The 27,009-nt window shown below is 31.8% G+C and overlaps 1 protein-coding gene across 2 annotated transcripts in view; it reads right to left on the bottom strand.

Annotated features, from left to right (window-relative positions):
• Positions 1 to 27,009, bottom strand: part of COL11A1 (collagen type XI alpha 1 chain) — a 206,312-nt gene that overhangs the window by 86,860 nt on the left and 92,443 nt on the right. For both annotated transcript variants that reach the window (XM_004481221.4, XM_058303110.2), the window contains 13 exons: positions 26,264 to 26,317; positions 25,090 to 25,134; positions 23,882 to 23,935; positions 23,757 to 23,801; positions 20,230 to 20,283; positions 18,695 to 18,802; positions 16,014 to 16,067; positions 10,676 to 10,729; positions 10,510 to 10,554; positions 10,328 to 10,381; positions 10,171 to 10,215; positions 6,347 to 6,400; positions 1,403 to 1,456 (listed from right to left, as the gene is read on the bottom strand). In XM_004481221.4, the coding sequence (XP_004481278.2) occupies positions 1,403 to 1,456; positions 6,347 to 6,400; positions 10,171 to 10,215; positions 10,328 to 10,381; positions 10,510 to 10,554; positions 10,676 to 10,729; positions 16,014 to 16,067; positions 18,695 to 18,802; positions 20,230 to 20,283; positions 23,757 to 23,801; positions 23,882 to 23,935; positions 25,090 to 25,134; positions 26,264 to 26,317 (720 nt within the window). The remainder of the gene's footprint in view (positions 1 to 1,402; positions 1,457 to 6,346; positions 6,401 to 10,170; positions 10,216 to 10,327; positions 10,382 to 10,509; positions 10,555 to 10,675; positions 10,730 to 16,013; positions 16,068 to 18,694; positions 18,803 to 20,229; positions 20,284 to 23,756; positions 23,802 to 23,881; positions 23,936 to 25,089; positions 25,135 to 26,263; positions 26,318 to 27,009) is intronic.

The following is a 27,009-nucleotide window of genomic DNA, read 5'->3' as shown; positions in this document are numbered from 1 at the left end:
TTAATATGCTATTTCCTTTGTTTAAATTCAAATGTAAGAAGCTTTAGATTAAATTAAAGACAAAAAGGATATTATAAAGCTATTCTCTAGGTCTCCCTTCCTCATAGAGAAATATTCTAGATTTAGTCCTAGGAAATTGCACGGTAACTTAGTTAAAACAATGATTGGCTGTGAGACTTGAATGATAATACACATGCATGCTTGAGTGTGCATTCTCTTTTAAGAGAGGTAATTTATGCTTACTTACAGGTGTCATTCCCAAGAGAAAACTCAAACAATTTTACTCTTTGGGTTCAATAAGTCATTCTTGATTCTGTTTTCGAGTAAATCATTCTTGATTCTGTTTTTGAAATCCAATGCCTTAAAATTTCCAATCTGACTAAAACTAAGAATTTGCCATTGGAGAGAAATAGGAACTGGGTTGATACCAACAGATTTTTTTTTTTCCCAGCAGAAAATTTGTCATGTTTTTAGATGTCTTCATATACAGCACTGTAACCCCAAATATGTCAATGTTAGCAGAATGTTCTAAAAATGATTTTTAAACACAGTCATTGGTCGTTTTTGCTATGATTTTCTTAAGAATTCTGGGTAAAATGATCATTGGTGAGGACCTAGAGAATTGCTTCCAAGGAAACATGCCTATCTGGAATGATTTCTGATTAGACTAACAACCTTCTGGGATAACCAGACACAGGTGTTGTTATAGTGGTAAAACAAATAAATAAACTTTCATGATCCTTAAACAGCAGTTGAGTTGCCAGCAGCATGGGTTTCTCATTCTGCCTAAATCAGTGTTATATACTTTTTGCATTCTTTAAGATGTTTAAATAACATTCAAGTACATTTTCCATTTACATTTTCCTACTTGAGGTGAGAGGATACATTTGATATTTGTATCAGACCAGTTATAGCCTAACAGGTCCAACCTCAGCAAATCCTTTATCTTTTGGTTGAGGATGGAAGTATGCTGTATTATCTGTAAGGCTTATTGTAATGTGTTTTTTTTTTTTTTGGACAGCAAGGGTGGGGTGCAGTGACATGGGGTGGAATATATCTGTGAACAAAGACTTCAGTGAAGCAGTTTAAAGGGTCAAGGAGACAAACTTCTGGAGATTTCTAAAAAATAACAGGGTCTTCGCCCTCAATTCATTCCTAAAGTGCTGCTAATAATAAGACTATTCATATCAACTAATATCCTGTACCCTCAAGTATATTTATTTGGGTACAAACATCAGTCCATTTATGTATATATTTATATATTTTAATATAAAGTTAAATGAATTGAATCCCTGTATAATCCTTAACGTGGTAATTGAACTGTTAAAAAGCAAGGAGCTTGCTGTGAATTCATAAGGTGTTAAAGATGGAAATTTTCTATCAGAGGGATGGGGTCACTTACAGTCTCTCCACGTTGCCCAGGGTGCCCTGGCAGTCCATCTTTCCCAGGTGGTCCCTGAAATCAGAAACATTAAATACCACATATCATAAATATTCCCTGCATTATTTTACACACTAAATGTAATAGGTTGGACAATTTTCCGATTTCATTTTATTTAAGCAGACACCGTATTTTGAGGTTCTGTTGATTTTATATATGGTAATACAAACATATATCTCACTGGTATAACTCTACACTTACACATGGGACCAGGAAAATATGGTAGAACTTTATTCTGCGCATTGTATGTTTAAGTCAATTTATTTTATTTGCATCTGTATTTTTAAAAATTATAGTTGTAGAGCTTTAGATTTTCATTTTTGCAAAAATATTAGTCCTTCATTTGATAACAAAAAAATATTTTCCCTTCTCTTTGTGATTGGTTCCTAATTTAGTTTCCTGTGCATCGAGACTTTGATAACAGAGAAAGATAGTGTCCTCTAGTGGTGATTCCAACCCCAGACTGAAAAGAATGGGAAAGAAATACAAACTTTTTATAGAAACAGTGGCACCTTTCCTCTCGATTGTGTCAAGTATAGGAAGCAACAAGTTTTGCTCAATACTAGCAGCCCTCTGGACCAGTCATTCTCAGCAGGTTTTCTTCAATATGTTCTTGGAAGCATAATGTTTATTAGGAACTGGAGAGCAAATCTACTACACTAACAGTATCTTTAAAGCATGTGTTGTCATAATGAAGAAATAAATGAAGCAATTAACCAAGATTTAAAGTAAATAACTTGCATTAACTAATATGTTTTAAATACTTAGTAGAAATAAATTGCTTCTTCAGACTGACTGAAGGAATAGCCATCTTACTCAGAAACTATTAAGTATCCAGTTGAAATTTCAAAACATGTTTAACATTTATAGGCAGAAATAATCTCACCTTTCTGAATAAGTGAACAGAAATAATTAATATAACATTTTAAATAACAATGGATATTCCTCTCAATATTTTTTGTTTAAATAAATCTATTTTCAAATATCAATTATTTTAGATACCTATGTAGATTGAGTTTGAACAAAAAGCTTTGTTTAGCTATAAGATAATTACCACAATAGTTTTGCCCCCCCTCAGGGTAAGATTTTTTCAAGTTGACTGGTATTCATAACAGTATTCTTTTCCATGTAGTCACTATACTATAATGCATACCAGGGTAATTACTAGTTCTAATTTAAAACTCTTATGATATTTCACAAGGTCATTGCTTGCTCAGTGATTCAGTTACATTTTCCATGACCACATCGGTGATCTAATGCCATCCTCCCCAAAAGATCAAAACTGGAGTGTTTTTAACCAAGGGAAGAAAATATTCTGGGAAGTAATTTATTCATTTCCTCTTTCAAAAAATTATATTTTATGTACGTCCATATAGAGCATTAGGTGTACATTATGAATATCACTGCCCTTAGTTCAGTGGTGACACATAGAAATAAGCAGTTAATTGCTTATAGACCACAGCCAAGCCCACTATTTCAAACCAGCAAATAAAAAGAACTTGTTTTTTGATACATATGGAGATAAATGTACAGTTAACTGGGGGCAGTAATAAAAAATTTACAGAAAATCATAGAGAACAGCAGTTAAAAGATAATGGAAGTGAGCTCAGCTTTCTTTCCATCACTAAAGTGTCTTTCAGATGATGTGTTTTGCCATCAATACAAGCTATTTACTCATTTTCTAATATATCTGTAGGTAAAAATTGAATATGTCATTACATTTGTTGATGTGAGATATACAGATTATACTTTTGTTGCACATGTTATAATCCTTTAAAGCAGCGATCTTAGATCTGAATGATGTCACCCTGGGATTAATGCAACATGATTTTTAATAGCATTCCTAGATAGTTTGAGGGAGCAATGTTAACAGACTACATAAAGGATTCGTATCATCATCATTTTTATTTCTTTAAGCATGTACTTGTAACATTAAGCAATTAAACCCAAATTATTTTTAATGGCTCCACACTACTACCCAATAAAATAAAGCCAGTTAATGAAGAATTTTATGGCATTTATTTAAAACTAAAAATGTTATTCATCTAAATAGACTGCCCCTTTGATCTACTTGCTAAAGGGCAATGGAACAAATTCATCTAAATGAGATGTACGTATATGACAGAGCAATTTGTGAAGAGACACATGAATAAATGTTGAGGATGTTTTTCACTTCCCATTGGCACTGACCTTTGAATTTTCCTCTTCTGCAAACAGAATATAGCTCATAATAGGCTATAAATCTTAATCACTTCAATTTACAATTGTATCTTAAATGGTATAGTTATATTCTTTCAAAATATGCTGACATTAGCAAAATACTAACAGAATCTAAATGTTAACATCCCACGCATTAAATCCCTCTAAGTATATGTATCTAGGTGGAGATTTTATATTTCTTTTCCTCATTCCAATTAAGACAAACCAATTAGTTTGTAAGAGGAACCTGTTCTATCCCTCCACCCTTATTTCATCCTTCATTTTCAAAGAGATGAAAGAATTTCTTTCCTAAACTTTGTAAAATGGCATGCCTGAGAAATGAGGGGTATTTTTAACTTCATGCTGTAATGTGTCAATTGTCAGAGAGCTAGAGTATAAAAATCATTTTTTTTGGCAGTGAAAACAATGCTCCTTAATAGTGTCATGTCTCTCCAACTAGAAGGTATGCCTCTCAAGTACAGACATTTGTTATACCCCTCATACGTTGACAAAAATGCATGCACAATCAATGTTTCAGAATTTGTTGAAAGAAATACCTAAGAGAATGGACTGCAAAGTCTGAAGAAAATGGGTCACATGATTTCATTGTCAATAAAATTGTATTATATGAGGAAAACAATTCTTAACAATATTTACAAATATAAATGGTATGATAATGTTGAGGTTATACATATCCCAGGATTTTATGTTTCTACAGAATTATCTAGAATTATCATGACTTCAAAATATTTACAAAAATGCTTATAAAAGGGTCTTAGGTATACAATAATTATTGAAACTGTTTTCATTTCCCTGTGAAACTTTATACAAAATAGACTTATTGTCACATTTGGAAAATTATATGCAGGTATTATCAATATTATTCTATATTTAATACTAGCTATTTTTATTGCTATTTTATAGCACTAATGTAGAAATGATCCTGATATTAAACAGTAATATTTCAAAACTTTTTAGAGTAAAATAATACTTTAAAAACAATAGCTAAAAATTATTGCAAAAGGTAGGCAATTGCCTCAACATTGAACAACACCAATAACGCAGCTACACAATGAAACATGATTTATTCACAATAATTAACTTTGTAATATATGACCTAAAGTCACATTTGAAAATGGACAGTGAAATAAAGTTAATTAATATTAAAAAATGTAATTACTTTTCTGTTATTCAAGAGTTTAAAAGTATAATGTAATCAGACGTAACTTTTACTAAAATGTTAACATATTATTTCAAACTTTCCTGAACTGTTCCTTCATCAAGATGTTTATTGGACCATACTTAGCTAATTATAATTACCCAAAATTAGAAATTAGGCTGCATATATAAAGAGCCTCAAATAATTTCCTCATTCAAGTTGCATGCTTTTATGGTTTTATCAAAAAGGATCAGTTCAAAGTCAGTGTAAAAGCCTCACCTTAAAAATTTATATTAAATGCCTCGAGATAAAAATATTCAGTATGTGAATAAAAATGGTAGTAATGCTTTAATGGAAATGAGTTATTTTTCTTACTGAAATGCAAAAGAATTTTGTTCTCAAAATCATGGACTAAGATTTTAAACTATATCGAGTTTCCTGGAAAATAGATTATATTCAAGCTATGTTGTTTTTATTTCCATCAAGATAGTCTAGAGCTTTGCTACTCAAAATTTGGTGCACGGACTGCCAGCAATGGCATCACCTGGGTACTTGCTAGTAATGTTGAGACACAGGACTCACCCCAAATCTGCAGAATCATAACCTTGCTCTTAAGAAGATATCCAGGTGAACTGTATGCACATATAAGTTTGGGTACCATTGTGTAGTCTCTACTATAGCAGTGGTTCAGAAATTTTAGCGTGCACCAGAATCTCTTGTAGGATTTGTTAAAACAGACTGCTGGGTACCACTCCTAGGGTTCTGATTAGGAAGGCAGGGACAGCTGGGTGAATTTTGCATTTCCAACAATACACCAAGCGCTGTTGATGCAGATGGTTCAGGGACCACACTTAGAGAAAAACTGCCCCTAAGAGATGGGTAATCAAGTCTGACTTACACTAAGAAACTGAATACATTAAAAAAAAAAAAAAATGAGACCATGCCTTCACTATGTTCCCATTAATACTGAATACGAAAATAAAGGATTTCAAATAACGTTGTGAAGATGTTTCATGGAACTACACAAGAGTGTTACTCTGAACAAATTTCGCAAAATGGAGATGATCCAAGAAGGTTAATTACATTGTCTAAGAAGAATACATTGAAGTGACAAAAACAGTTTAAAAAGTATGATGTAATTAATATCAGAATGTCGGAGTGCATTTAGGAAGTGATATTTGAAGAATATATTTGATGACAAAAAAATAAAAGGGAAATTCTAAGACACTGAACCTTTAAGATTGGTCATAATTTTTAATGCAAAAAATAAAATTTACTATAGTCGGAAAATGACTGAGAAAATAATATTCATGTTGTTTGAGTCTGATATACTTTGAAAAAATACTGAATAATAATTTGGAAATATTTTACAATGTTCATAAAGTGAAAATATATATGCAATTTGATATTAATTTGCAATTTTGTTTTTATAAAAGAGGCTTTGCAAATATTTGTAAATAGAAAATATTTACAATACGAAGTAGGACTATGAAAAATTAGAAAAGATTGTTAAGTGAAGAAAGAGAATTAGAAACTATGACACTTACAGGAGGACCTTTTGGTCCAGGAAATCCAACTGGACCCTGAGGTCCTTGAGGTCCCTGAAAAAAAGAAGCAGTGAGAACACTCTAAGAATAAGCCATACAAGATACATCTTTATAGTTTGTAGTCTATTTCTATAGATAAAATACAGCATGGTAGACAGCTTTTGCAACATAGTGCTAGGACTATGGCAATACAACAAAATAATTGTGTGCTAATCTGAAAGCAAAATGGATGATTTTTCATGCTAGTCACTATAACCTCATGCATGTCAATATTCTTAATTCAAGAACACTACACATATTTAGAATTTGTGCTAAAAGTGAATCAAACAAATTTATCAGGAAGTTAGTGGCTTCTCTAACTTTAACACTGGCTAGACATATTTAATTATTTATAGGAGGATATTTCAGTTCCATAATCCAAAAGAAAAATTAAATTCCATAGCCCAAAAAAGAAAACTTATTTTTAAAATTGACTCCATAAATGCTCTAGCTTTCATAATACAGAACAGAAGGGAAGATGTATAACTAATTCAAAAAGACCACAGAGGTGGCTTTTAACTAATCACTGTATTTTTTAAGCTATCAATATCACATTTTATTCAAGAACAAACTTCCTTTGTAGAGGAGATGAAAAGAACCTTATCATTTAATCATTCTTCTTAACATTCAATCCAAATATACATTTATAATATCATTCTGGGCTTGATTCTTAATTAACTGTATTATTCAACTCTCAAATTTACATAAACTTAAAATGCATAAAGTAGACTATTAAAGTTACTGTGTTTATGACAGAACAAATGATTGGTAAAAGATAATCCTTCAAGTCCTAGGAACAGGTTAATTAATTTTAAGAGGAATAAGTACAAAACGGCAGATAATGTAAATAAAATCTTTTAAGTAATACAATTAGGGTAGATTTATCTATTGTTAAACAAAAAAGTAAAGTTCATTGAAGTGGATCTCTAATAGAATTTACTCATTCCAATTTATTAATTCAGCCTTCCAAGGAAATTTATGATCATGCTGTGACCAATGCTAGTTCAGAAATCAGCACAAGTTATTGCTCTTACCAGCACCTTATCTTAAAACTAAAAAGAAACTTTAAGGCTAGTTACATCATTAAAAACACACATATAACATGCAATTATCAAAAGCACTGGGCTATTTTTAGGAAATTGTATTTTTCAATATTCTAACTCTAAAATTATGATTTCTTAGAAATCTAGCATGATAATTTAAGCAAACGATAGACCAAAAAATTAATTTTAAAAGCAAAATTTTAAAAATTATGTTCCTTTAGGTTATGACTACAAAGATTTCCTGCTTTCTCAAAACTTCATTTCCTAGCTTCCTACATTTTTCCTTTTTCAAATAAATAGATGAACTTTTAAAATTTAATTTTGATTGTGACTCTTTTAAGAAAGTTTCGAGAAACTTAAAAATCACAACTATGAAAGGCAAAAAATTTTAAGTGGGTCTTTCCTTATAAAATTCCACAAAAAAATGTTTGATTTATTATCTTTGTATTAATTAAAATAGTTTCCAATTGATGCAGAAAACACAAAAAGATTTAGTGTAAATATGGTGTTAGGGATCAAATTAGGTTTGCCAGATAAAAATAGCAGGTGCTCAGTTAAATTTAAATTTCAGATTACAATGAATACCTTTAATTTGTAACAAATATTGCAAGGGACATACTTATGCTAAGAATTATTCATTGTTTTTCTGTAATTCAAATTTAACTGGGTGTTCTGGGTTTTGTTATTGTATTTGTTTTATTTCTGCTAAATCTGGCAACCCTTGATCCAATCAACATCTGTGCTAATTCTTTAATATTAGGCATCCATGATCTGCAAATCATGAGTTTGAAGGCTCACATTTAACTTATAAGATATCCTTAAAAGTGTTACATATATATGGAGAGAGAGAGAGAGCATTGAAATGGGCAAAGGCAAAAAAAAAAAAAAAAGTATTTCCATTTCTAATCCAATGGTGCCACAAAATACTCTCCCTGGAATTCCCAAATCATATATTTTGAAGAAAGTGTTTTTGTGATATTATATCTGTCTTTTTGTCATTTTTCAACTGTGTGCTTAAGACACAAATTTAAGAATTCACAATCCTTAAAAATTCTTGACAAAAAAACAGAACATATTAGGGGGAAATTGTCTCATCAACTACATAGAATGTACGTAACACATTCTCACTATGTAGAATTTGAAGCACCAGTAGATGTTTATTTAAAATATTTTTTGCTTACTAAAAACAAACACTTTACATTTATTTTCAAGCTGTACTTTTCTCACTCTCAATGAGTAATCACAACTACAAGTAACCCACTAATGGATCAAACAATTGTTCCAAAACAAAATACAATATCAAAAGGGTATTCAGGGAAGCGGATGTGGCTCAACAAATGGGCTCCCGTCTACCATACAGGAGGCCCTGGGTTCACATCCCAGGGCCTCCTTGTGAAGGCAGGCTGGCCTGTGCCCGTGGAGAGCTGATGGCCCATGCCTGTGGAGGGCTGGTGCAGCAAGATGACTCAACAAAAAGGGAGACAAGCAGACACAGAAGAACGTGCAGCAAATGGATACAGAGAGCAGATAGCAAACAAAGCAGCAAGGGGGGGGTGGGTAAATAAATAAAAAATAAATTTTAAAAAAGTGTATTCATATGTAAAGATCATGAAACTTTGGAATGAATAAATGAAATGTATAAAAAGAGTATAGTTTGTGCTTTAAAAACAAAGCTCCTTGTGCTATAATTTGTTAAATGGGTCTACTCTGTGTAATGATTCTGCCATTTTAATTATTTTTAATGCTATCCTATTAAAATTACTTTGACAGTAAAATATTTTAAACTATATTCTACTTATAAACTCAGAATGTACATGACAGATTCTATTTGGGATTAGACTATCAATAGTAGGATTTAATGGAAATTTTTAAGTTAAATAAATACAAGCCAAAGTCTTAAAACAACTTTAATTGAATATTTATCTTGAGTCTTATCACAGATATTTTTGTCACAAATAGAACTTATGTATTACTCATTGTTCTCAGTTTTAAGTTATACATCAAATCGTTTTTCTATTAAGAACACCTAATATAAAATTTGAAACATAATATACAGATGCCTTAATATATAACTGCATAATAAGTAAAATTATAGAAAAATTTAAAATAATTCTAATTTCTTTGACAATAATAAGGATTTTACTTTTTTAATGTTCTTGCAAGAAGATAGCTTTAAAAAAAATTGGCTCTCAAAATGCTATATTTTGCCAAATCAACCCAACAGAAGGCATGCTTGCTCATCTGTACTTTGCTTTATTTTATATCAATTGAAAATCAATTTACTAAATAGTTTTTCTATTTACTGGAATAGATGCTTTATCTTGATTTGAATGAATATTGATTGTGGATTAAAGGCTATGGCTAGTTTACATTTTACCAGCATAATGCTGCTGCCTGCTTCATGGACAAAATGAATATCATTCTGGAACGTGGATGAACGGACACAGGTGTTTTATGCCTATTTAAAGAAAAGAAAATTTTGACTTGAATTTAAGAGTGACATTTTAGGCCAAGTATATGCATTATTACTCTCATTCCTATAATAAAATTAGTAACATAACTGATTAAGCTTTTTCTTCAGATGAGTGAACTACAGAATTAGGATTTGTTATGTAACTCTAACTAGATTTTGTGGATGACTGTTTCCAGTATTTATAGACATATGCATCTGTCCCCATAAATTTCAATATTAACAAAAAATTATTTTTTTATTTTTATATAATGTGACTATAGCATACATACTCTTTCACCTGGAGGGCCTGGAGGGCCATCACCTCCTGATGTGCCCTGGCAACAACAACAAAAGAGAAAAATGAGATTTGATTCCTTCTCATGGCATTCTTTCTCTGTGAGAAGGAACTGACAGCAAAGCTCAGAATGGAATAAGTGCCAACAATACCTTCGCACCAGGCTTCCCAGTGGGACCTCTTGCCCCTCTTGAACCTCGGGGACCCTGTGTATGAGAGCAAAAGATGAAACTTTTTTCAAAGGTACTGAATCAATTTTAATTTTTGAAAAAATAAAAGGTCTTGAACTACCAAATCCAAAATGAAACACATTATTTTAAATCAAGGCACTCACTGTTGGACCACGCTGACCCCGCGGGCCTGGCTTGCCAGCTACACCCTGCCAAAGAAAGTTCAAACAATTTCATTAGGACTGTAAATTATGGGTCTGGTGCTGAGAGATGGATGCTCATACAACATTTATATTAGATAGACCAGAACAAGGTATTGATGTAGCATACCCTTGCACCTTTCTCTCCATTGGCACCCGGGAACCCAGGAAATCCTGTGGAACCCTACAATAATAATAATAAGATAATAATAAATCAATATGACAATTAGTTTTTAGAGAGATAAGCTATAACTCTTTAAGAACAGTAATTCCAACACATCTGATTAATATTTAAATTAAAATATAATTTTTAAGTTACCATGCAACCTCAATTCATGTATTTGAAAATGAACTTACCATATCTGAAATCCTGAAACATTGAAAGCTTGAATTGATAAAACATATTTTAGTTTTAACTTGAAAATTAAAATAATTAAACAAATATTGTACTTTGTACTAATATAAAATAGCAATTAAGGCTATTTTATGCAAAAATATATTTTTCATTTATCATTCTAGATACTTGCTTCAACTCTAAGAAAAATCCTATTTTTTACAAGTGCAAACAATAAAAAATATTTATAAAATGATTTTATAGAATGTTTTTATTGAATTAAAATTATTGTATTTGTATACTTATTACTTTTTAAGATGTTATTTGGATATTCAGGTGTAATACATATAAAATGAAATTTCAAATAGCAAATAAAATATTTACTTTGTTCTTTTCCAAATACCAGTGTGCATGATTATCTTAATTTTGATTATTTACCAAAATAACCACTATTTGAAGGATAATAAAAGGCAAGCATAATTTCACCTATTTCATTAGAAAACTTGTTTTTACTTGAATATTTTTATACATTTAAAATTGGAACAAATCATATGGACTAAAACCTTCTTTAGGCATTTCTGTTTGGTGTTTGAATGTGGTTTGCTTTGGCTAAGTGTCCAAGTCAACCTAGAATTTAAATCCTTTTATTTGGAATTCCAAAGATACAAATTAAAGACTTATGTTTTTCATGCATCAGCTGTGTTAAATTGGGTATGTTATTATCCTCTTTGAAAATAACTTTCTCTTCTGCAAAATTAGGATAATATCTCACAGGTACTTAGAAAATTATGGAGGATTGAGATAAAGGAAGACAGGGTATAAAGTGAAAATGAAAAATAACAATAAATAACGAGTATTTGGAAATGTGGCAAGCATAAGAGGTAGTTCATTTAGTTCAAAAATGGACACATTTTACAGATGGAATGTAATATAATCCCCAATAACTAAATTCCCCTATTTTGCCTTGCGCATATGGCCAGATTTCCATCTGCTTAGAGATTCCTTTGATCATGACTGTGATTGGTTTCTTCATCATTATGTCATGAAACTGAGAATATTAGGATTTAAATTCTTACTCCTCAACTTCAAAACCATGACACCATGGGAGAAAAAACCCAAAACTTCCAAATACTCATTATTCCTATTTAGATCAATGTATGGATTATTAATACATCCAAATAAGTTCAAGATAAACAGCAGAGAGTAGCAAATGTAAAGTTTTATATACTTCCTATGAAGTAAGGGAGACATAACAAAGTTTTCTTTGATTTGAATGGATTCTTTGACTTTTCCTCCATTCAACTGCATTGAACTGCTGCTTCAAGTGATCAATGGTTCCCCTATATCAGAACCACCTGCAGAGATTACTAAAAATATGTGAAGTTCTATTCCAGACTTACTGAAACAGTCTACCTGTGACATCTTTAACAACCCCCCGCCCCCACCAGGTGACATGTATGGTGAAGTTTGAAAAACCAAGAAAGTTCTTAGTTCAAATACCAAATGTAGTCTATTAACTACATACAGGTATTAACTCGCTGGGCCTTGTGGTGGGGAGCTGATGCACCCCATAAAACATGTCCCAAACTTCAACCATTCCTGTGGTTTGTGAACACATCTCATAAGGAGGATCTTGTGATGAGTCACTTCAGTTAAATCATGGCCCTCCTCAATCAGGACAGACTTAATCCTATTACTGGAGTCCTTTATAAACAGAATGAAATGAAGGCAGAGAGAAGGTGACTGGAAGCAAGAAGCTGAAATCCAGTGGAACCCTGAAGATAGCCAGAGGCCAAGAGAAGCAGCAAAGTACATTCCCATTGACAGTGGAGCCAGAGACCATGAATTGCCTGCAGCCTGCCTGAGAACGTGTCTTTGAGACTAAAACATCGCCTTGATGATGCATGATTTGGATTTTTTTTTTTCCCAATCTCAAAACTATGAGCTGAAAAATCCCCATTGTTTAAACCAATCCCTTCCATGGTATTGGCATGAGCAGCCAAGAAATCTAAAACATTCCTATTCTCCCCTTGAGGGTTGTCAACATTACATAACTAGCAGGCTGGCTAGGTGCTTCTAATATAAATTGGTATTAAAGCAGATCAGGAAAATTGTATGTGAAGCCTTATGTCAGCTGATGGCCATAATAATAACCCAGTGTATGCATCACAAAACTTCTTATTATGGTCCATTTCCCTATATAATCTGATTCAAGGCAATTGAACTAACTGGTGATTGACACAAGGATAACTCTTAGGATGCTTATTATTCATTAAATGTCACAGAAATAAACTCTGCATGCTACATTTTTTAAGATGGTTTCAATGCCTCTTCTATTTTTCTACAGAGAAACGGATGGAGTTACATCTGATAGAATATTATTATGTTATTTTTCTAGGAACTAGACAAGTGTGTATAATGCAATATGGAAATAATTTACTTTTACTGTGCTTTACCTGGGAAGAACAAATATTCATTTCTGTCCTGAGAACAATGGATAACTAATCACATTTATAAATGTACTCCATTAAACAAATTTCTCTTGTGCATGAAATTTATGTTTAATAAACTTAATTTTATTATGTAGTTCCTACTCTAAGAAATTGAGGGGGAACAGACAAAAAAGTCCAGTCCATCAATTAAATAGTTTGTAATATAGGGCATAGTATTTTTCTTTTTCCACATAAGCAATTGTCACCAAAATATTCAATTCCATGGAAAGGTAGTACCTGCTTAAATATGGAAAAAGCTAATAAGCACAAAGGCTAAAAAGTCAAAGGTTAATGTGAAATTGGCTTGGTCAATGCATGTGATATTTTCTAAATGATTTTAAATGCTGTTTTAAATATATGAATCTTACTTTAAAATACATTTTAATTTTGAAGTAACCATCATTTTATAGTTCATAAGGTGGTGCTTTCAGATGCCCTTTACGGCTTTTATTACTATTGAAACATTGGATAAATTATAGTGTATAGTTTTGGTCCTAGATTAGCACTAGTCCTAGTGCTAGGAAATGATTAGTTGTCAGATTTCAATTTTAGTATAACAGATTTAAATCTATTAAAAATTCATTGGCTTTCATATAGGAAAAAAATGTGGAACTATCTTTGGTCTTTGATATGTCCATCATTAGAACTTAAGAGTTGAAAAGTTTTTGATCATAGCAAAAAAAGGTTATGAAGAAAAGAAATATGAAAAGTAAAGGCCAATATTTCAGACATTTAGATTAAAAACTAAGGAAAAATGTTTGATTCTTCTAGGAAGAAACATTTATCTTTAGTCATTCTGTTGCATTTTGTTAATAAAGAGAACTCAGTGAATACTGATCAGAGAATGTACCTAAGAAAAATAGAAGAAAATAATGTCAAACAAGCTTATAAAGAATTTTTGGTACGTTTATGTAGTATTATGACAGTTTTCTATGTTTTTAAATCCAAACAACAAAACATCACAATTGCAATTGAAATTAGTAAATGGGTGAAGAATTCATGAAATAATCTATGGATACCTAAGGGTTCTGGGTAGTGCAGCTAATGTTTTTTTTAATTAGAAATATTTGTGAAAATGCTTGAGGTTTGAAAGGAAGGTATCTGGGAGACAGGGCATTTTATTAGACATGAAATTTTAAAATGTCTAATCAGTTTTCTAAATGTAGTCTGAAACATTTAAATGATGCTTGTATTATTTTGAATCATAGACAGCATGAATCTCATTTTGGAAGGGCTCAAAGCATATTTACCTTCTACACAGGGGAATAAGTATTTTCTGGAAAGTCAATGAAAAATTATAAGACAAAACTACATGGCAAGCCTCAAATCATGTCATCAAATGACAATGAGTGGAACACAAATCCTTTGCAATTCTTGTTTGTCTAAAGGGAGAAAAATTGTTTCTTCCTTGAATATCTATGAAACTTATTAATAAATATATGTTCAGGGATATTATATCATCAGGATTGGTCCATATCTACCATAGCTGTGATGCCTGGCTGGGTCACACTTGGGCAGATAGATATTAGACAGACAGATAGATGGATAGTCAGATTATCTTAGGTATATATAATTAAAAGAATGGCATAACTACCCTAAAACTAATAATCAATATTTATATATTAGTTCATTTAGCCATCTTAATGCAACTAGTCAATGCATTAAGTGCAGCATTAACAAAATTTTATGATTAGTTTAAGGAAAAATAGTACAATGTGGTAAACATGCATTTTTTAAATCCATCTGTGTTTATGCTTGAAACATATTTCAAATAGTCAAAAATAGGATTTGGGGAGAGTAGTTGGTTGAACAGTGGCCTCACAATAGATATGTTTACATCCAAATCCCAGACACCTGTGTGTGTTACCTTATTTGAAAAAAAGGGGTCTTTTCAGATATAAGTAAAACAAGGGTCTTGAGATAAGGTTATCCTGGATCCTAACTCCAAAAACAAGCGTCTATGTAAGTGACAGAAGAGATGACACAGGCACACAGAGACAAGTTCACATGAGGGTGAAGTAGAGAATGAAGTAATACAGTCACAAACCAAGGAATGCTTGAGCCACCAGAAGCTGGAAGGAGCAAGGAAAGATTCTCCTTTACCAATTCAGAGGCTGTATAGTCCTACAAACAACGTGATTTCAAACTTCTGACTTCCAAAGTTCTTAGAAAATAAAGTTCTGTTGTTATAAGCCACCAGTTTTGTGGTAATTCACTATGGCAGCCACAGGAACCAATTACAGTGGGAATGAGGGTCAGTAAAAAGGGTATACAATATATTATAATCTTTTTTACAAAAATATGAAATGTTCATTCAAACACTGGGGATTTTAGAAATGAAATAAAAAGCTATTAGCCAGTACTATACATCCACTTTTAAAATACTAGACATATGGATGTTTTTCTCTGGAACGGTCCTTATTCCACTGACTATGACCTTCTTTTATGACCCTATCTTCTAAAATACTCAAGCCCATAATCACCTGGGTCCTCAGAAATTCCTACATTCTAGGCACCCATGCTCCCTATGATTTTCCAGCTGTTTTAACGCTTTGCTACAAACTATAAGGATACATTTATGAACAATTTTGAGTATCTTTACAAAATGTTGATAAACTATAAAATCAAGCAAATTATTTTACCTTTGGACCTTGTCTTCCTGGATATCCTGGTAATCCTGGGACACCAAGTTTCCCCTAAAGTTCAAATAGTAATAATAAACATTTTACATTGAATTAAAATGGCAATGACATTTAATAATTTTTCTAGATGCTAGAACCATTTATTTTCACACTCAAAAGGAATAGAATAATTTGTATAGAAAAAAATGTTGTTTTGGACTATTACTACTACAAGTGCTATCATGTTGGTTAAGTTATCCTCTGTTGTGAAAGTGATGGTGCCAACTTTGGGGACATAGAAACTTAAGCTAAAGAGAACGCCATGCCCCTTTGTGAATCTAAATCATGACTAAAGAAAACCTCTAAGATTTTTCAACATTAAAAATCAAGTTAGTTGATGTAGTTGGAACTACATTTAGACATTACTACAAAACGTTTTGGATACAATCATTTTATTTTTTCCAGTGCTAATGTATTGCAAGTGATCTTGAGTTTAACTTTTTCCATAGGGTAAGTAAAGTTTAAATAACTTTGAACTAAATTTTGAGCAAAATTTCTTTTCATTCAAGTATCCAGGTAAACATGGGTTAATGAATACACTGAATGTTGAGAGCAATAGCTAAATAATGACGATTTTTGTTGAGTATTAATACCTGAAGATGGGTACTTGAATATGCAACTATTTTGTTTCAATTCAATAATGTTACCTCTTAATGTGTAAGTGCTGAAACAAAATGCAGTTTATAACAGATTCCAAAGATGTATACCAAATACCAAGAAGTTCCAAATACTATGCTAACAAAATTAGTCCCCTGAAATTTCTTTCTGAGCAAAGCATGCATAATAAAATTCAGGTAGATGGGGAGATAAATTACTAAATGAATGAACTGAATAAAATATGTTTATGGTATTTTACTTTGTTTCATTTCCTATAAAAGTATACTTCATAGGTAAAATATTTTGTGAAATCTTAAATGTTAGCAAGCACATAGTATCATTAGTTCCAACATACATAAAGAAAATAAAAAGAAAAAGAAAACAATAATTACTATATTCAACCATGAAAGATGGGCAGTACTTTCTGGGTAAAAACAAATATTTTACTGGAAGAAACAAGGCAAGAAATTAAGAACATAGATAGTTTATGACCTTGTTATTAGTCATTGTGACAAATAATTGTATTATTCAAGAATAACACTGCATAGGTAAGTAGTCTTAGGATTGAAAACATTCAAACAAGCTCATAAATGCTTATTTATAATGATGTTCCCTTATATGCATTATGTTATTATAGCTTAGTTTGTGCCATCCATTTCAAGGTTAATGACACTCCCTAAATATGATCATAAAAGTCTTTGTGTTATATGTTAAATTCTACTTTAGAAAGTATATTCAAATTAATTTTAGAGTAATTTAAAAGTAAATCCAGACAGAGCAATCCATTCATATTTATATGCAACTTCAATAAAAGGAAAAAAGTAATGAAATGTTAAATATGAAGAATCGTGAAGTAGTTTTAGATATCTGATGACTCAGAATAGTTTGTGAGATCATCTTTTAAGAATGAAGTGGTGCTCAGATAAGAAGACAATCCCAGAATAACAGTAAACTACTGTCCATTGAGCACTTTTAAGGAGAAGGGTGTAACAGTCATTTAAGCCACTGGTTCCCTCCAATCTTTTAACTCACCATCTCAACACTATAACATTGGTCACAATTCACAAACGGAAGCTGGGATTGTGAATCTATAGAAGAACTGCCACATCAGATGATTCATAATGACTTAAGGTATTTTTTTTTCTTGTTTCCTCACAATCTCTCTATATATTTTCCTTTGGGACTAGGTGGGGATGTCAGGTGATTATGTTCTCCTTAACTAGCAGGAATTTTTTTTCTATTATAAAATAATAGCTTGGTCTTTTAGAAAATTAGGAAACAGACACACATATAAAAATGAAGGAAATCATTCCAAATTACTCCAACAAGAAATAATTATTATTTATATTTTTTTCGTTACACAATGTTTTAACATTTGTCATGGAATCTTCTAGTTTTTCTTTTTTAAATTTAATTTTCACACTATATTATAAAAAGTTTACCTTATCACTAGTCCATTAAGGCATAATTTTAATGTAGCCAATAATTAAATTTAAGTGTAAATGAATTGGTTGAATAATATCTTTAAAATAATACATGAAGTCTAGTGGCTCTCAATCCAAAGAACATTAGAATTAACTAGAGAGATTTTAAAACATTCTGATGCCTGGGTTGATCCCACATCAATTAAAATCTCTTGGATTTGGGAATGATCATCATTAATTTTTAAATACGAAAATATAAAATTATGTTGGAAAAATTAAGAATGTACATTTTGGTTTGAGGGAGAAACTATGATTCTCCTTGTTCCAAAACAAAAACTAGGCCATTTTCATTGATTCTTTCATCTTTCTTTAATCACACTCAAATCTTAACTTCCAATGTGGAAAATGATCCTGCAATGGTCAAGGATAGCTGAGGGGGCTAGAAAATAAAAAAGGGTGGAAAAGTACAAACACAGTCATAAAATGATTGCCCTTATAAACAGTATAAGAATATGCTTGAAGACTCTTCTAGATTTATGACATGGGTCATTAAAAATATTTTAAAATGACAATGCAGCTTCACTTGCAAGAGGAACTGTGAATTTACAGTTTTTTACTGACCTTCTCTCCAGCTTGACCTGAAGGGCCAGGGTCTCCAGTTGGACCTGCTCGACCTTTGGGCCCCTCTGGGCCATCTTCTCCTCTTGGGCCTAGTTGGCCAACTTCTCCCTGAAAAACAGAAAAACAACATACGCATTTGGAGATTGAGTGGCAGAGAATACAGTCTATCAAAAAATCATATTCAACTCTTGGTTTGTTTCCTTATGTTTGTTTATGACAAAGAGGCTTAAAAGTGATAGAGTTTATTCATCAATCCATTACTGAGCAAACAGAGGAATGCTGTCTGACATTTCTGAAAATCTACAAGACATATATTTTCATATATCACATAAAGTTGCTTAAACAAATTCTGTATTACAGAAAGAGATAAACGTCAGACTCAAGATGAGGGAGCAAATTTGGAAATCACTCATTGATTGGAACACAAAAAATGCTCCATTTTGTATTACGTATTCAGCTTTAAGGTATCAGGGTATCAGTTACTGAAATATGTAATTTATTACATCTTTCACTGGCACAAGCTTTACATACACTTTAGGTAAATCAAGGTTGTGGCAGTTTGAAGATATGTGGATCCAAGAAAATTATGTCTTAGGGCTAACCCATTCCTGTGCAGGTAAACATACTGTAGGTGGGAGCTTTGATTAAATTACTTCAGTTGAGGACCTTTGACTAGATTGTGTGACCCAGGGTTAGTTTTAATTCTCTTACTGAAGTCCTTTATAAATGGAGAAATAAAAAGTCTCAGAGAGAGAGAGGACCCCAGTAGCTGAGAGAGAAGGCCCTGGGAGCCAGAGGCTGAAATCAACAGAATACAGAAGCTGAGAGGAAGTCACTTTAGGCAAAAGATGAAAGCAACCAGGCCCAGAGGAGAGGGGAGAGAGGAGCAGAGGCCGCCATGTGCCTGAGGGAACGCAGCTGCAGCTCAGGGAGGAAATATCTCCTGATGTCTAAGATGCCTTGATTTAAACATCTGGTATATTGCTTGGCAGCCTTTAGCAAACTAAAACAAAAGTATTCCACTGTATGCTTTATTAGCTATTATTATATTAGTTATAAAACAATTCTTCCTAATAAAGGAAGAATTTCTTTATGTTCATATTTTCTTTGTTTTTGAGATACCCTTTACCAGTAAAGAAATATGGTATTATTTCACTCAAACACTCAAATCCCCATATAATTAAAATTCATGAAATTCTAGCCATCATAGCTCACTCTATACAGAAAACATTTTAGAACAAACCTATCAAATTATTTCTCTTAACTGAACCATTTTCTAAAACTGTCCAAAAATGATAGGATAAGTTATATATGTGTTATATATGTGTGTATGAGTGTTATGGGGTATAAGGAAATTTAATATAACATATAAAAAGTAACTGATAATAGGTAATTTCCACAAAAATCAATCTTCACATAAAAATCTAGGTGAGCAATATCTCAGTACAAATATATTATTTATCCTGTGCTTCATATACACACACACACACACACATATAATTACATACACTTATGCAAATTTTCTTTGTACTTACTCTGTCACCTTTAAGACCCATGTCACCTTTGAATCCTGGAAAACCATCTTCACCCTAAAAAATATAAGTAATAAATCAGACACTTAATTAGCCATGTGAATGAAACTAAAATATGGCTAAATAAATTATGATTGCTATATACAGAAAAATTATTATGAAAAATGTGAATTCTACTTGTAAAACCTCCTCCCTTCACTCCCTTACTCCAGTCCTCATCGTACCTCACATACTTTTTTATCCGCAGCATCCTCCTATTTTTCCAAAATTATTAGCTAAGGAAATACTTCTTACCAATCTTACTGAAATCTGTACTTTTAATAAGTAGGCTTCAAGAGCAACTTTACTACTTCTCTTAGTTTTAAGAAAAGAGTTAAATTCCTAAGGAATAACCATTCATACACTCAAAAGCATTAATAAAGCAATTACTTTGCTCAAAGTACAATGGGATATTTTGAGAGTTTTGTTTTACCAATATAATGAAAGTAGAAAAATTTCAGTAATGTTGGTACAGTTGAAGTAGAATGTGTGTTCAGAAAATAAAAAGATGATGGTGATAATTGATCATGATGGTAGCAATGTTGGTGGTGATGATTATTTTGATTGATATGTTTGGGGCAAGTAATGTATAAGAGAAAAGTTTGACAGAGGAATTGTTATTTTAGTTGGTAGTTGAGAATGGACATGACTTTCAGACTTAGAGGAAAATATAGACATTTCAGTTTGAGAATGAGAACAGAGCTAAGACAAATAAGCACATGTAATTCCACACTCTGCCTCTAATATTCCACACTCTGCCTCTATAATGACCTCTATAAATACAATACTGATCACATCAATTTGTACTTTAACATACCTTAATGTCTCTAAATTGCTAATGATGAATATAAGACCCAAACGTACCCCCCCCCACCACACCATGACCTTGCTTTTGTTTTTAACATCTGCAGCCTTATCTTTTGTCATTAATCCCTTCCACTGTCTACTCAAGACTCTGGGTTTGAGTTCCAACAAAACTGAATTATTTGCATTTCCATTCATAACTCTTGTGTTGGACACTATCTCCTATGCACACTCAAAAGCCCTTTCTTTGCCCTACTGGCAATATTTTACTCTTCCTCTTTGAAGACTCAGCTCATGATTTTGCTATGAATTTTTCCCTGACCTCAATCCACTTCTCCTAAAATTAACCTGTGTCCTGTCTTTCCCAACAAACATTCATCATTGTAACAATATGGCATACTGCTCTTAGTTGATTACAGTTCTCTTTCTTTCTACTACATGGTAGCGGACAAGGCTGATTCCTAATTCATCTCTGTGTCTCCAGTGTCTAGTACAGGGTTGGCCTTCAATAATCATAAAACTAAAAAAAGCTTTATAAAATGAATATTTGGAAGCTGTCCATGCTTCTGTGTGTGTCTGGCAAGGTATACTGAAGGCCCCAAAATACAAGGTAACTATGGAATTATGAGACTGAATCCTGGAAAGGGGATCCAAACTTATGTTTTGTCTACTCCTAAGAATTCTGACAAGCTTAGAAATATTCATCTTCAAGGAAAAGCATAATCCTTTCAATGGTATGGCCATAAAGTGGTTTTGTAGGAGAGGGCTTTTCTCTATACTGAGTACCACTGGATAAGTTGAAAATGACCACTTAACTTCCTATTAACTATTGTATTCACCACTTTATCCCTAGAGAGAAGGGTAATTACACAGTTGCCAAGTTTAGTTTAAAGAATACTGCACACTTTATCTAAAAATCAGTAACAAGTCTTATAATTGCTTGAGGCAGAGAGTTTTTTTCTTTTAGAGGCAACTCAGTAGACTGAATGCTATTCAAGTCTTTGTTTTCAATATATTAAAATTAAAGAAAAAGACAGCTATCAAATGTACTAGGTATATGCTTACAATAAATAAGACTTTTAACAGACCTAATTATCAGTCTGAATTCATCTTTAAAAAGGAAATAGTTTTAGAAGATGTGAAAAGAGAAATCCATCTACATTTGTTTCATCAGGCTATGTGATTTGAGGTCTAAGTAATAAAAATGAGTCTAAAAAATGGAGAATTAAAATTTTTTTAGAGTATTAACTTGCTATTTTCCTTTAGGTGAAAAAGCTTCAATTCTCTCGTTATTTCTTATAACTTAAGTAATAGATTATAATGCATATGCAGACAAACAAAATAAACAATGCATATTAAAAATTCATAAATGCTTGGTGGGCACTAAGACCAGAGGGGGAAAAAATTGATTCTTAAACATCTTAACAAGAGAATTCCAAAATAAAATAATGCTTTTTAGCATAGTCAACCAACAAAGGATTACAAGTTCAACACTACTCGAACCATCACTGTGTTCAGTTTCATCTCAGCAAGACACTATACCATGAAGTTCATCTGTAATGATCAAGATGAACAGCTATCATCATCAAAGTATCTGAGTTAATTCAAACAGCATGCCTGATTTTCCATACTAATTTCCAAAGTGCATGACAGTATACCTGCATACCTTTACTGTTTCAGTGGTTCACTTTTTTCAGAAAAATATATTACAATGGACATATTAAATCCATAGCTTCTTGTTATTTATTTCTAATTATACCAAATCCACTCAAGGTCCTTTTGGTACCATTATGTCAATGAGAATAAATGGTTGTCCTTGAAATTAATAAAGTTAACATTCTGGATACCTCTCACTAAATCTACCAGCATTTTATAACATAAACTTCTGTGTTGTTTTTATTTTTCTAAAATAATTCTGTAGTAAGAATTAATCTGATACTGATTCTGAATAATGCCATTCCCTTTGCATAATCTTTGAACAATTTGGGGCCTCTATACTCATGTTTAATATTTCCTATGAAGAAATGTGACTTTCATATTGTTCATTCAAAAGCAATTAAACTATAATCTATCCTATAAAAGATACCTTATTCTTACCTAGTATGAGACATTCCTTCATCTATATGCCCCTGGTTCTAATCCTTATCTCCTCCTTATTAATCCTTTTGCTTCGCACACAATATCACAGAGGAAGACTTGTCCTCCAATTGATCAGGGTACTTCTTGCTTTCATGTTTTGCACTGCATTCCATTTATGATTTGGAAGGGAGGGTTGGGGGAATTTCAATAGAGGATAAAGAAAACAAATATTCCTCTGACATACATACAACTGGATATTGTCCAACACCTGCAGTCAAGTCATTCATGAGGAGAACCCCATGATTTACAGAATTTTAACAGATATAAGAAAAAAAGCAGGGCGGGGGGGGGGGGAGTTGAAGGATTTATTCTGTTTATGACATATTCATTTCTGTGCTATAATCCAACCCTCACCCCAAAATACAGGACATTATTATTGTTATAAAAAAGTTTCCATGATACAGGACACAGAATTAGACTAGCACTGTGTGGTTGCAGTCATCACTCAATGTATGTGTGAGAAATGAAATACCTGTTAATAAATTCAAATTTTGTTATGACATTTATACAGTAAATTAAAATCCCCTCAAAGGTTATTAATAGTTTACCTTTTCACCTTTAGAGCCCTTGAGACCTCTGACACCATCAGCTCCCTATGGAAGAAAGTAGAAGGATTAACTGACAATAACATTTGACATTGAAATTAAATAATGAGAGAAAAATTAAGATTTACCTTTACTCCACGGGGCCCAGGGTAGCCAATAGGACCCTGTGGACCTGGAGGACCCTGAAAAAGACCCAGCAGAATTTAAATATATAATACATTGGAAGTGCGACTCATTCACATACTTTAATTTCACCAAGTAATCTGCAAATATATGGTATTTTTTACTACTAATATTTGGTAATTATTTCTTGGATGGTTTATCATTTGTTCATAGGAGCACATATGGTGAATTGGTCATATAACCAGCACTACCCACTTGAAATATTTTACATCATATATTCATGCTAAAAGTAAGATCCCTAGATAGACCAATAAGACAAATGCCAATAAATACATAAAATATGTAGTAAACCATTAGGCAATTAATTACAATTTTCCACACCTGAAAAAATGTGATGTTATAGGCTTAATGTGTGTTATAGGCAGTTATAGATTAACTATCTGGATCAATAATTTCTAATAAAAAAATCTTATGTAAATTCAAAGCAGCCATATCATCAAGAACATGATCAAAATTATATATTTTCTACCCCTGGCTTGATTTCACTATTCTACCCAAAGGAATAAAATCCATCATAAAACAGCGTTTCCAATTCCTATAGTAACACTGAGAATTTTAATACTATATTAATAAGAATGCAAAACTAGCAACTCTAAACATAAATGATCCTACCCCTGCTCCTGCAATCCAAATAGCATGAACATTGAATAAGCTTTTATTTTGGTATTTTATTTAGATATTTTGATAATCATTGTTCTTAAAATGTAAGCTCCTCCTAGTTAAAGGGTTCCAGAAAGAAATATGTACAGATAAAATTAGGGTGACAACATTTTTGTTGAAATTTAATAATTCTTGTACAATTTTATTGTTATTATTTATGATACTATTCCATATATGGTATATATGCAAAATGTGGGTCTTGCCCCGACCATGAGAATATTTTTTAAAAAAGGAAATTTAAATTATAAAACTGCTAAGAAACAATTAAAAGTTACATATCCAAAACATGCCTGCTTATTATACCATAAAGAAAAAAAATAACTAAATGTGTTTGATTTAGATTTAAATGCTAGCACAAATTCTTCAGAAAATAAATATTAACAGGTAGAGATAAACTATTTTCTGGTATTTATTTTCTAATACTCATAACTTTAAATGTATACTTAAATGAGTAGGCACGTTAGAGTGATGACCACTCTACTTTGTAACATACCAGAGCACCTTTATCTCCAGACTGGCCTTCTTTTCCAGGGTGACCCTATATTTAACAAAAATAAATACTGGTTAGATGCAATTTTAATAGTAATTTACACACTACTTTTATTCTTCTTTCCAAACTACTGAGATCTTACTCTTTATGTTTGAGAAAGATTGAACATTTTGCCTCAGTGCACATGGTTTTAAATAATAGTAGAAGCTGTGGCATTTGGAAAGAAACATAATAAGCTTATATTTGACAGACAAAATTTTCATCAAATACATAATACTTATTCTTCATCAAAAATTCGACCCCAGCCTCAAATAAGGTCTTAGTTGAACGTATTTTAAATTTGACTTCACTTTCACATATTCATCGAATAATCATACATGCATCTTCAAAAGGCTTTTGGGGTATGCATATGAGGCATGTAAAAATGTAGCAAGATTAAATAGATAACAATAGTGTTAATAATCAGGTTATTGAGATTCAGTAAATAGATATGTACAGCTACATCACAATTATACTCAATAAAAACAAGCAGAGACAGGATGAGAAATCTCTTACCCTGGCCCTTATAAATCTGAGAAAGTAGTTTGAAGTAAGAAAAAAATCATAAATAACAGAAGTTAATAAAGCAACTGTAGAGATTTCATATTTATTACTTCTTAAGGGGAAATAATAAACAGTATTATGCAACCAGAGAAGAAGGAAATCCCTGAAATCTGGGGAAATTACATGGGAGATGTCTAAGAAAGTTTGTAAATTGTGAGGAACATTAAAAATCATGTAGAATTTGAAAAAGGGGCAAAGATGGAGAAGTGCTTTCTATCAAAATAAAATTATATAATGCATAAGCACAGCTCTAGGGCTAGAAAAGTCTAGAGCCTGCTGAGAAAAAGTGAGTAGAGTTGCTTGCCTAGAGTTGATGGTTCATTAAAAGGTAGGAAAATACAAGGTTCTGCCTGGCAGTATCAGAATGAGTTTATACAAAGGTCAATGTGAGCTCATTAAAGGTTTCACAAAATGGAAGTGACAAGATATCAAAATGGTGTTATATAGAGATCAAGGTTTTATTACTGGATAATTTGCTTTTATTAGTGACTTTAAATATAGTTTCTAAAATACATGTAAAATCAATTTTTGAAGACAATATAGAAATTTTAATGATCAGGTAATTAGTACTTACAGGAGGTCCATCAGCACCAGGAAGGCCACTTAGCCCTGGTTTTCCTTGCGGTCCCTGATCAAATATAGAAAAAGGATATTTTATTTTTAAAAATATGAAAATGATGAAACCTCTGACTTTGTATATAAGAATAATCTACTAATAAATTATTAGCTTGAGTCAATAGATTTTATCTACAAGTAATAAATGTTTATATTATTTTAAACATACTATATGGAGGAAATGTTAAGTAAAGATAAATGAAGACCAAATTTAATAGATAGCAATAACATGCAAATTTTTGACCTGCTTAATAGTCCTGAAGGTCTAAATGAGTTAATAGTTCTAAATGTCATTTCATAATTAACAAAATAACTTTTGCATTCCACAATAAAATAGAGCTTATAGAAATAAAGAGAACGATGTGGTTAGGAATAAAAGGAGGTAAAAAAAAATAAAGTAGTAAACATTGAATATTTTCATCAATAATTAGTGCCAACTCAAATAAAAACTGAGCAACATTGATAAAACTCTAGTAATTATTAAAATATTTAAGAACTATAAGATAAAGTATGAAAGGGATTCTTATGACATGATGAAAAATGCACCTAATACTCTGATGTAAAGTGGACACAATTTAATGTGCATCAAACAAGTAATAAAAACTATTAAACATATTGCTATAATAACTGTGTAACTACTGAAGATTTAAAATCTCATTAAACTTGAACTTAACTAAATTTAGAATATGGGAAGAGTCACACTGC

The sequence above is a fragment of the Dasypus novemcinctus genome, chromosome 9, assembly GCF_030445035.2.
Source record: "Dasypus novemcinctus isolate mDasNov1 chromosome 9, mDasNov1.1.hap2, whole genome shotgun sequence".
Lineage (NCBI taxonomy): Eukaryota > Metazoa > Chordata > Mammalia > Cingulata > Dasypodidae > Dasypus > Dasypus novemcinctus.
This window is presented reverse-complemented; position numbering and strand designations above follow the sequence as displayed.